General features: G+C 41.4%; 1 protein-coding gene and 1 non-coding gene across 2 annotated transcripts; both read right to left on the bottom strand.

The window, feature by feature from the left end:
• Positions 1–478: 478 nt before the first annotated feature.
• LOC131242565 (purine permease 1-like) lies at positions 479–2357 on the bottom strand. The gene is made up of 2 exons (XM_058241283.1): positions 1501–2357; positions 479–1055 (listed from the first exon to the last, which is right to left on the bottom strand). Exons 1-2 carry the CDS (start codon positions 2254–2256, stop codon positions 732–734), a joined length of 1080 nt encoding a protein of 359 aa, XP_058097266.1. The 5' UTR covers positions 2257–2357; the 3' UTR covers positions 479–731.
• Positions 2358–9710: 7353 nt separating this feature from the next.
• Positions 9711–9817, bottom strand: LOC131244734 (small nucleolar RNA R71). The gene has a single exon (XR_009170510.1). It is a non-coding gene; the product is annotated as a small nucleolar RNA R71 (small nucleolar RNA).
• Between the last annotated feature and the right edge of the window lie 317 nt (positions 9818–10134).

Raw genomic sequence — 10134 nt, forward strand, 5'->3', positions numbered from 1 at the left:
TGATTGCTTTTCTTGCCTACAAGCTTACTGGCTTGATTGCTTTGCTTGCTACAATCGGATACCCAGGATGCTAATTTATAGGCATTTGAATGTAATGTGAAAAGACAAAACTGCCCTTACCAGGAGCTTCCAACATTATATGTTCCTAGAAACTACACAAACTTTTCATCTTCGAAAAGCATCTCCATGGGAAGTGCTGCTGTTCTTTGGAAGATGAACAGTCACGGTTAATTGCAGGGTTTCGGTTTGCAATTCCAACATGATTAGCAACAGTTGGTATGGCAATTTAGTTAGTTTAATTCGAGATAATGTGTGCCTGAGAGTATCAAGTGTCCCGAATAAAATGCAGAAGGGACCAAATATCTGACTTGTGAAAAGGATAAAGCATGCATCCTGCCCAATCTAGACCGTGCAAATAATTGGTTAAGCCCGTGAACGAAATTGCTTGGATGATCTTCTTTTAACCAAGGGATGAAGCTGTCTGAGATTTTGATTCGTGAATATGGTTTCACTTTCACCCAAAAGATAAATATTTCTCAATATTCAGATACATATTTATTTTTCATTTTGGGAGAAAAAAAATTACGAAAGGACGAGAAACAATATAAATCAAGAAGGGGGCGTCTACGTACAGGTTACAAAAGATGAATAGACTAATTAAGACCATGCACACGCATCATGATTTTCAAACAAATTCTACTTCCGCTTTTGATTGTGTTAGATTTTTAGGGCTACTTGGATTCTTCTTCTTCTTGGGTTGCTTGCTTCTTGTTCAACTTGTAAGAACCGTAGAAGTAAGAGGCGAAGCCCCAAAGGCAGAGAGCCAGGGCCATTCCCTTCTCTCCAGTGAACTTCTCTTTGAAAAAAATGACCCCTGCTATCTCCGTGAAAGGGAGGAGAGTGGCACTAAGGATTCCAGCGAAAAGAGATGAAATGCAGAAGACGAGGCCGAGAGTTCCCACGAATATCATCTGAAACCCAGCAGCAATCCCAAACAGCACCACATAGTACTTGGCCTCCCCAAGTTCATACTCTGCCGCCTCCCTTGAAATGGCCTGCATGTATGAAAGATGCAATTTGTTAGAATCATTCACTTAGCACGTTTTTCAGCTTTACCCGGTTACAAACATTAAAGAAAAGCACATGCTGACATGGCAGATGAGTATCAGATCCCAGCCTCTCATTGTGTGGATTCATAACCCCAACAGCCAGCTTATTTTCTATAGGGGAGCACCAGGCCCATGGGTCCTACTAGCAAGCTATCGTGGTGAGCCCTCCACCACAAGAAATTATTTTAATATCACGTCGGATATTAAACTAATAAGAGGGGGGGTAAAAAAAAAATACAGTTGTGTAAGTCAAATTTTTTAACCTACCCCATCTTTTGTACAAGTGTTGTGGGGCTGATTCAGATGAATGGTTTGGATCTCAAAAACGTGTGCCAAAATGCCCACATGTGTGCATGAATCCCATTAGCAATATGAGTAAATGGTTTCTTACCTGGAAATCCTTGTTAATAATCATCCCAATCGCGCAGAAAATGGTGGCAGACATGGTCGTGCAGAACTGAAACTGCATCACTACCGGATAAGTGATGGCTTTCCGTGCCTTGGCATACGAGAGCTCGATGCATGGATATGCGAATCCCAGCAACGCGGAGGCCCCCAGAGTCATTATGAAACCTAGCAAATACTCCCCGTTGGTTACATTCGCAGGACGATCACCGCTGTTGCGAAGCCCAAGCAACACCGACCCGAGAGTCATCAACACCACGGCGTTGATGGTATAGGCAGTGAATTTCTGCTTCACGATGATGAAAGCAAAGAACGCGGTGAAAGCGAGCTGAGTGGCGAAGAGTAGAGAGGATGTGGAGACAGGAAGGAATGAAGAACCCATCGAATACATGAAGTTATCGAGACCCATGAGGAGTCCGATCACCACACTCGATATAAAGAGCTTGGGCTCCAGCAGGAATTTCATCCCGCGAGCCCGTTCCCGCATGTAGACAATGGAGAGCGGGATGAGGAGGATGGGGAAACCAGCTGTCTGCAGCGAGCTTGTTAGCCATTTCCTACTCCCACCGTGGAGGTAGTAAAGCCGTAGAAGCAGTGGGCCGCAGATGGTCCCTACTCCGGTGAGAGTGCAGTTGAGGGCAATGAGCCACCATTTGACAGTTTGTTTTTGAATTTCCTTCGGTGATGAGGATTCTGAAACTCCTTGCTCCATCTTCTCAATGCCCTCAATGTTCATGGCCATGGCTCTTCCCACTCTTTCTACACTGCTTTCTCAAGTAAGAAAGAGGTGTTTAGAGAAGAGCAGGAGACTCAATGCTACCGTCTTGAGTGATTTTGGATGGTAAGATGTGGGAGGTTTATATAGACTATGTGGAGAGAGAGAGAGAGAGAGAGAGAGAGAGAGAGAGAGAGAGAGAGAGAGAGAGAGAGAGAGCTTACAATATCATCGCTGAGTAGGACGAAAATTTGGACGGTTTAGATTTTATGAAGGAAAATATCAGCTTTGTTGCATTCATCAGCCACCGCCCCTGACCATCACTATGCATGTATGCATATGCTCTAAAATCTAAATACAGTACTACGATAAACCAAGCGTTAGCATCGTTTAAGAATCAAATGGAGAAATAAAAACCCTTGTTTCTTTATTAAGATTATTTAGGTAATCCTCTATTGGTGGTATGTGGGGCCCACCATTTGTACGTGTAAAATCCACTCGCTTGTTGCTACCAGGGACTTTCTCTTTTCCTTTTCTTCAGGAGTCACGCAAAACGGTCTACATTACCCTCACCAATACAAACGAGCTTAAAATGACTGGGTCCCACATCATTAATGAGCATAGGGACATCTGAACCCATCCGGAAAAGAAATGCACTACAACTTTGGTTTGTAAGCGGCCAAGTGGGACTTAACCGAAGCACGCGTTAGACATTGCAGCCACATGTGCATGAAATTCAGAGGCAAAATTCAAAAGGATACAGTAAGTGAAAGACATGTACGTTAACGGCCATTAGACACCAAAGTCCACACGAATGGGGCCAAATCGGGTGATCCATACCATTGATTTTTAACAGGTTATTCTGTAGATTGGAAGAAGCTAGCTATCTTTTTGGTATTTTTTTTAAACCTTCGAATTGAATGTGGACCATTGCTTTTTGTTTATTGATCCTTTACCTGTGGGCATTCTAACTAATCCAGGGATGCCAGAGACCTTACATGTAGTTGGTGTGCCAGGATAGAGACACCACCCAACTATTGAGCCCATGGTTTGCAAGCAACGTGATCCAATGATCCCAGACGTCCATATTTTTCCCTTCAAGTTGGTCAAAGATGAAAAATCTCAAGGGTCGGCATTCAACGGGGAGAACTGATGGTTATGATTGTCGATCAGCATAAGTTTCAACCGCCAGACATCAAAGCACGAGTTTCAACCATGAGCCGTCAATGTAGAAAATAATAAGATAGCAAAGGAAATAAATATAAAAAATAAAAAAGAGGAATTTGTAGGGCCACAACTTAAGTACCAGAACCTAAGGATGCCTCACAAGGATCCAACGTTGATTATCGTCCATTGGCACTCAATTACTGAGTGATACAATGATCGGGACCGTCCACGTTGTGGAATCTATGCTATAAGAGCTGTCTTCAGAAACTAACGCTGAAATTATGATTGTGATCGTCCCTATCTGTATTCAATTTATGACAATAGATAGAAATTTTAAATAGCTTGCATTCAGCTCTAAAAATCGAGGGTTAGAATAATTATTGATGCATGATCATGTGGTTATTGCTTATTTATGACAGTAACTATAATATGGACGGATCAAATCGTCTGTCCGTCTTAGGATGTGGGCCCCAGTACAAGGAGATACGCACTGTATCCTGAGACGCCACAGTAGCAAAACAAATTATAATGAGCAATTGGAACTTCCTTGCATTAGTTGGTTGGTCCCCCAGCAAATGAATGTGCGAAGGTAGGTGATTGTCGTCAACGTCAACTCAAGTTGTACGGAATTGGCTACAATACCTTTTTTAATGCAGCGAGCACAACACCTGGGATCTATGAACCCACCGTCATTATGTCTGCTAAATCCACTCCGTCCATTAAGAAGAGCTCTCAAGTTTAAGATATGAAGCCAGGAATTATCTTGATCCAATACCCAGATGGGCCACACAATAGAGAAAATGAGTGGGGATGTCATCAATACATGGGTTTGTGTCTGGCCCAACATGGTGTGAGTATATTCCAACTACCTGTTCATCAGGTGTGAATGATGAAAGTGTACGCCATTGATAAACCTGATTGGAATCTCCGGTGGGCCACAGGTCGCCAACTTACAGGTTTTAAGTGTGATTTGTCCACTTGTATTTTAAATCGAGCTGATTCTTGGACTGTACGGGGAACGGGAGAAGAAGGTGCGTCTGACCCATGGACAAATTCAAGCTGATTTTTGTACTGTACCGGGAGTGGGAGAAGAAGGTGCATCTGACCTGATGGACAGAGGGAATGTCACCCTCACGGCATGGTGGGTTCTACGAAGGTCGGGTATTGTAACTGGTGCTGTGAATGAACTGGGCTTGGGCCCGGTAGAAGCCTGTCAAAGCTCATCCCACAAAGTGAAGCCTGGGCCCTAGGTCCCCGATTGGCAAAAACAAAGCCCTACGTTTGCCCGTGATGATTATGCACAGCCTGATTCTATGCCCAATCTCAGCCACTCATGCACATGATCTGAGCTGCTCATTAATTGCTCCCAGGTATGCATGGTATGTGAGAAAATTGCCCTTGAAATCCTAAACAGGCTGGGCCTAGATGATGGGCTTAAAGACAGACCCTGCATCCAGTCTGCTTATTAAATGGGCTTAAAATTTAGGCCCTGAAGTGGCCCTCGGGCCTAGTATTCCAGCCAAAGCCTGCCCCTAGTGTGCTAGGGACGAAGCCTGATGGCCCAGCCCGGCCAATTGATGGTCCTGGTTGTATTTGTAACTGCCCAAAAGAGCACATAAGAATTGTGGCAGCTTACCTGAAAAAGGGAGTCTGCTTGCGAGGCTTTGGGTTGGACTATCCTGGTTTCTGTCCCAGGTCATCTTAATGATAGGGCCCACGTTTTGCAAGGCTTGGATTTTATACACGAAAGATACGTAAGTCAGCTGAAAATGCAAACATTGTATGTCACGCCTAAAATTTTGGGTGCAGAGTGTGCACCCTCGTACCGGAGTTTTGGTTTGTAACTTGTACACAAAGTGTATTAGCTTCATCGGTTAATTAGTTTAATCAGATATGAGAATTACTTTCATTCTAACTTCTACTTAAGTTCGTCGAATTTCAATCACGCATAGATAATACTTAGGGCCTGTTTGTTTTCTCAAAGCAATGGGAAATACACGGTAAATAGTAATTATTATGATTTAACCGTGTTTGAAAATTTATAGGAATTTGTGCCTTTCAAATTGGTTCAAAAGCGATAATTTTAATTTTTGAATTGCAAGGTAATGCATATGATATATCCATTCCATCCATCTATTTTATTACAATATTTTGGAGCATGAGACAAAAAATGAAGCAGATTCGACACTCAAGTGGCCCACGCCAAAAGAAATAGTGGCCCCACAAAGTTTTTAACGGTAAGTATTCGATTCCCTTTTCTGTATGACGTGGTCCACTTGAGTATTGGATATACCTCAATTTTTTACTCATGCTATGAATTCAACTGGAACAATGGATGAACGGTGTGGATAAGTGAAATGCATCATAGTGGGACCCATGGATATTTTGTAATATTCTTGGTTTTCGTGTCAAAAGTTCAGTCAAATTAGGTATGTTGTAAATGTACGGGGAAATAATTGTTATTTTTTTACACGGTATTTACCACTTCACCAAAAAATCAAACACGTCCTTAGCACCAATCAATCATGTATATACAAATTTTCATGACCATTCAAATAACATAAATCTCTAACATTATTTATTTATTATAGCATCTTATTATGTTTATTTCAGGCTCACAATGTCTCAATCAAATAAATCTAAATAATTTTTTAAAATCTCATAATTATATGCATTATGTTAATATATATACATTATATGCCAATCAAACAATCATAGTAAATAAATCAAATATTTAAGAATTGTCTAATGCTGTCAATTCATCTTCAAATATTGCATATCAGACTCCAGTAATTACCCGATTTTACGAATATGATACTGTTTGACGGCATGTTTTAATCGTATTTGTAATACAGGACGCATTTACAAGCATGGATTGAAATAGAAGGCTAAAAATATGGATTTAACATTCAGGAATCACCATGACAAGGGCCAGACTCCAGGGGACCAAGATCAACGCCAGAGATCCAAGAAAACCGAGAAATTGAAGCTCAAGTGACCTGAAAAGTGTCCAGAATGCAAGATCATAGGGTTCCCACCATCTGATCAGTTCAAAACTCCATACATGGCCTAAAGACCATAAATGAACCGTACATGTGAAATTTCAGCTCCTGGATCACTGTGGAAGTAGCCCAACGGACAGATCAACTCCTTTAATCATTATGTGGGGCCCGCCTGATATCTGGATATACTTCAAAATTGGTATGGACGGTTTATAGGATATGACAGAATGGATGGACGGCACAGATTTCTCTCGAACATTACGATGGACCCAGATGTACATTGCATGTACATCAGGTACATGTGCACGAGCAATGCACCGGACGGAGAGTCCGCTCAAAAAACTCGCTGACCCGAAGTCCTTGTTTCGAAAGGAAACAACGTCCGACGCTGTTTCGACGGGCGCTCGATGTGGGCCCCACTCGCACCTCATTTCGACAATCCGGACCGTCCAGTCATTCCAGAGGATCCAACCGACCGTACAAGAGGGGTTTCTCCAAACCCATACACGCATATATGCGTGGGTCTCTGTCTAAATGCAGGATGGACGGCTGAGTTGCAATTCAATGGGCCGCATCAACGGACAACCAAAATCGTCCATCTCCAACCGGAATTCCGAGGCGAATCCAACTGACGGAGTGGATTTCCTCTCCAGCATTGTTCATGGCCTCCACCAACATCCCAGCGCAAGAACCGCGCAAGCCTTGTTGCGCGCAGCCGGGATTTCCGGGCCGTTCCCTGATCAAGATGGTGATCGGATCAGCAATCCAAACCGTTCATTTTCATCAGCAGGGAGCCGTGACCACCTCCAAGAAGTCCGATTCTGATTTTGGACGATCAGTCGTCCAAAATCTCGATCCAAACACAAGATGTTTGCGTTCCACTGCGCATACGAACGCGGTTTGCGTTCCTGGCTGCATAAGGATTGTCTCCGCAACCTATTTCTGGTAGGACTCTACAACAGCTCTCGGAGGACAGCTCTATAAAGAGAGGAGGCTGGAACGTGGGGAGGGGTATTCAATTTGGAAGGCCGAGACGTGAAGTTTTAGGAGAAAAAACGTAAAGGAAGGTGAGGAGTTTGGCTGCTGCTGCACGTCAGGGAGCAAGCGCTGGAGCAGGGCTTTTTGCTGAGATCGTGTGGAGTTTGGCTTGTTTTCTTCAGGCGTGAGCTGAGCTTGGTGATAGGGAGCTCAGTTAAGGCACGGCTGGAACGTGAGAGTGAGGGAAAAGACTAAGTTCTCTTCTTTTCTTTTCTTTTTCATGTTCTTTTCCTTTGTATTTGCTTTGAGTTCAGGCCAATAATGTTGGGCTAAACCTCTTAGATGGGGCTAAGAGGTGAAGCTTGTAGCCTGATGGGAGAGATGTTGCTTGTGCCTTTTGATTAGATTCAAGAGATTTTTGATTTAATTTTATGGGAATATTTTTAGTTTTTAATGACATGTTGTGACTGAAATTACAATGGGCTTGCAATGGCTTTGAGTATTCCTCTTCTCTTATTTTGATTATAATGTCAGGAAGCCCTGATGTTCGCCATCGTCTCCTGGGCATGGTTGGATGTCGGTACCCTTCCTAACCTTCATAATCATCTGATTGGTTGGTAATTAGTTTAATTCTGTTATTTGCTCTGTCTCCTGGGCATGGTTTGATGATGGAATCCATTCTGATTCAAATACCTTTCATCCCTTTAAAGTTATATCAAGAAATTCAATTTAATTTCCATGATTTTGAAGGCATAAAGATCTCCCGATCCCTACAAGTGGATCCTCCGAATCCCTAGTTTCCTTCCTCAGAATTCCTTAAAGTTTTAGATAATTTTTCCACAATTGTTTCCTAAATTTTATTTGGTTCGGATCGCATCCTAGACTAGTTCTATTTCTACTTAATTTCAGAAACGTACAAGTTTCAGTCCCTGTGGATTCGACCTCGGTCTTACCGAGTTTATTACTACATCACAACCCTATACTTTGGGAGTGAACAAGTTTTTGGCACCATTGCCGGGGACTGACGGTTACAATTCTCTGAAATTAATTAGTTTTAGAATTAGGTTAGGATTAGGATTTTACTAACTTTAGGCTAAAAGTTATTTTATTTTATTTTATTTTTTATTCTTAGAAACTAATTTGTTTCCATATTTTGTAGGATCTTGACATAAGTCCATAAATTGGTAATTCCTTCCTAATCTCTTTACTTTTTCTACCTTTTAGAATTAGGGTTTAAATTTTGAAAATTTTAATTCTAGTATTTTTCTATTTTTAGGAAGCAGTTTATTTTTAGAAATTAGGTTAGTTATTTCCCTTTCTAGAAAAATCCTCTAATTTTAGAAACTTTTCTCTTTTGTTTTTCACTTTCTATTTTTAACTCTTTTTAAATCTAATTTGTTTCCTCATTTATTTTTAGAATTTTTGTTTAGAAACTAACCTTCCTATTTTGTAGGCCTTTAAGATAGAAATTTCTAATTCGGTAAGCTCCTTCCTTTCTATTTTTCAGTTCTCTTTTAATAATTTACTTTCTAGTTTAGATCTTTCCTAATTTACTTTAGAAATTTCCACTTTTTTTTAAGAATACCTTCTTTTAGAAATTAATTTACTGTTATTTTTCTTTTAAAGATCATTCTTCTCTTTTTAGAATCTAACTTATTTTTGTTTTATTTTGCAGGTTTTTAACTTAGGACTCCAATTTGGTAATTTCTTTCCAACTCTCCCTCTCTTTCTTTTTAGATTTTCTTTTCCTTTCTTAAGATTAGGCTTTAAATTTGATTGAGGGCTGCTAGTGTTTCATGCCCAGGTCACGCGCAACTGCCAATAAAAGATCGCGGGTCGCCGGAATTCTACCGGGAGGACCACGGAAGCCTACGGGACGGTACGGGCTAGAATACGGGTCTTACAAGACCAACCTCCTCTACTTCCACCCAGGGTGGAGGATACCCAAGATGAGAACGGGTGCATCAGGCACCCCCGCCTCGTACTTTACGAGATTATCTACAACCGGCGGGAGTGAGTATGCCCTCATGCATGATTTTTTCTGAAAACACAGGACAAATGGACATCAAGCCAGGAGTTATCCAACTCCTTCCCAAATTCCATGGACTTGAATCAGAGAGTCCATATTTACATTTGAAAGAGTTCGATGAGATTATAGCTACATTATGTTTTCCTAATGTATCTGAGGATACAATCAGGCTGAAACTCTTTCCTTTTTCCTTAAAAGAGAAAGCTAAGACGTGGTTACATTCACTGCGTCCTAGATCCATTGGCACATGGAACGACATGCAGAGGGAATTCATAAAAAAATTCTTCCCACATCATAAAACGATTACCCTCAGAAAAGCCATCATGAACTTTGCCCAAAAGGAAGATGAAACATTCTTCCAATGTTGGGAAAGGTTCAAAGATTTGGTCAGTTCATGCCCACAACACGGATTTGAAACGTGGCGCATTACAAATTTTTTCTATGATGGACTGACATCTTCCATGCGCCAAATGGTCGAGACAATGTGTAATGGAGAGTTCATTAATAAAGATGTTGACGAGGTATGAGATTATCTCGATAGTCTTGCTGAAAAAACACAATCATGGGACTATTACTCAAGATCGAACACCACGTCTAGGCCGACTCAATTAAAGGAGAAAGGTGGATTATATCTCTTGAAAGAAGAGGATGATCTCAAGTGTAAAGTGACTACGCTCATAAGGAAAGTTGAGGCCATGGAAGGAAAGAAGGATAAGGTCAATGAAATTG

Source organism: Magnolia sinica, chromosome 4, assembly GCF_029962835.1.
Source record: "Magnolia sinica isolate HGM2019 chromosome 4, MsV1, whole genome shotgun sequence".
Lineage (NCBI taxonomy): Eukaryota > Viridiplantae > Streptophyta > Magnoliopsida > Magnoliales > Magnoliaceae > Magnolia > Magnolia sinica.

Excerpts from the sequence above, each read along its gene's own strand:
- LOC131242565 (XM_058241283.1), bottom strand. The coding sequence starts at position 2,256 with ATGGCCATGAACATTGAGGGCATTGAGAAGATGGAGCAAGGAGTTTCA. Across the intron at positions 1,056-1,500 it reads TTATTAACAAGGATTTCCAG|GCCATTTCAAGGGAGGCGGC; the intron begins GTAAGAAACCAT and ends TCATACATGCAG.